The sequence below is a fragment of the Perkinsus marinus genome (assembly GCF_000006405.1).
Source record: "Perkinsus marinus ATCC 50983 genomic scaffold scf_1104296965346, whole genome shotgun sequence".
In the NCBI taxonomy this organism is placed as follows: Eukaryota; Perkinsozoa; order Perkinsida; family Perkinsidae; genus Perkinsus; species Perkinsus marinus.
The window spans coordinates 268-2,000 of record NW_003204343.1 but is presented as its reverse complement, the minus strand read 5'-3'; the positions used below and the strand labels follow the sequence as shown (position 1 = coordinate 2,000).

The window sequence follows — 1,733 nt, the reverse complement described above, 5'->3', positions numbered from 1 at the left end:
TGCCGCGCGATAATAGCAAAGCTAGCATGCGAAAGGTCCCGGGTTCGAACCAGAGCGGCCGCTTTTTCTGAATCGGGTAGATTAGTCGTGGTTGATCAACAACCCCCCATAATTATCTACTTATGAGATTAAACCAAACACACTCAGTAGCAGAGTTAGACATGTGTTCAAGTTCCATTTACACTCATACAGGCAAGTGGATGTACACGAGGAAACTCAACACGTAATGTAAACCCTTGTGTGACGAATTCACGTGTCAGGGCCAATTGACGGTTCGGCAGTAGCCCATCACGGCATCATACCCAGGGCATGCTGCACAGAGTCGTTAGTGGCGACCACGCTAGAGACACAGCGCACTCTGAAGTGATGCGGATTCACATTTCTCTATTCCATCACTGATAACAGCAACCCGAAATCATATTATACAAAAGCTAGCAACTAAAAAAGTAACCATAAAACAGGAGCTAATGCTGTATAGATCTCTCTCTCTGTCAGTCTAAAGTACAACGCCGTCGCCGGCTTGGTTAGATTCGATGCCGATATGCTAGACATTTGATCTGTGGACGCCTAGAACTGCCGAGGAACTTCGTCAACCCCTACGGGCATTCGCCGCCATGGCGAGAGGTCGCTCTGCTTCCACTCTGACCATATCGCTATCGAACTCGTCCTCAGTGGATAATTTGTGGCACATCTCTCATTTCAAATCGACCTTGACAAAGTGGTACCATAGGAATTGCAGAGGTACACTTGTGAAATGCCAGCACGCATGCGCATCTAGGAGCAGAAGGTAGGGAGGGAAATCGTTGAGCTCAAAAGTATACAACAAAGGTCGCAACATAGATCCATCTCACGGGCTTTCCACGACGCCTGTGTGTAAAGGAGCAGTAACACCAACTCGCGACCATCACTGCTCCCACCGAACAGGCCACTTGCATGTTCCAACCGTAATAACAACCAGCGGAAATTGCAGGAAAAAACCCAAGATTAACTTTTGGGCACCAACGGCAACCGTCCAGACTTCTCACCAGAAGCATCAGTGAGATGAGGCCGATCGCCTCTGTGCAAATCTGTCAAGCGGTCTCGAAAGCCAGATGAAGCCGATCATAGAAATGTGGAATAGCAAAGACATCTTTCTCTCACCGAACAGTATTGATATCCTACAAACAATGTTGTATCAGACGTGACCATGTTCACGTGCTCCACAGACTTGGGCGTTGCAACAGTTAAAGTCAAGGCACCTTATTTCACAACAGCACAAGCAGCAACCAAAAACAGTGTCGAAATGTTCTCTCCCACTTACATCAGCGTGTCTGGTAGGATCAAGTGGATCGATGCTTCCACGCTGTAGTAGCTCATAAACGGGTGGGTTGGCATTCCGCAGTACATAACATGTACCGAGCATCTCGACTACCCTCTGCTGCGGTGAAGTAGATGCCCCAGAGATGGAGACCATGTACAACTTCACAACTGCTTAACACGTGGGCAGATTCAACGAGGCGGAGCGAAGCAAAAAAAACCATTCAATCGGAAACGACACCAAGCATGGCCTTCAGAATTTAAGCGTCTCGGTCGTCACTCGTCTTGGATCGTTAATGTGCCTCTTCGGTGGTGGCGGCGCGCCGTAATACGATATCGTGGCTTTGGCCGCTTTCACATCCTTCAAAAACGGCTTGTAGTTCTGAAATGAAATACACAAAAACCGTCGGGCAGAACTCTCAACCTACTGCTTCAGC

General features: G+C 48.2%; 1 protein-coding gene across 1 annotated transcript; it reads right to left on the bottom strand.

Annotated features, from left to right (window-relative positions):
• Positions 1 to 589: 589 nt before the first annotated feature.
• Pmar_PMAR007989 (hypothetical protein) lies at positions 590 to 1,453 on the bottom strand (the record flags this gene model as incomplete). Its single annotated transcript, XM_002769624.1, has 3 exons — positions 590 to 641; positions 1,141 to 1,157; positions 1,301 to 1,453. The coding sequence occupies 3 exons, from the start codon at positions 1,451 to 1,453 to the stop codon at positions 590 to 592; spliced, it is 222 nt and encodes a 73-aa protein (XP_002769670.1).
• Positions 1,454 to 1,733: the final 280 nt, after the last annotated feature.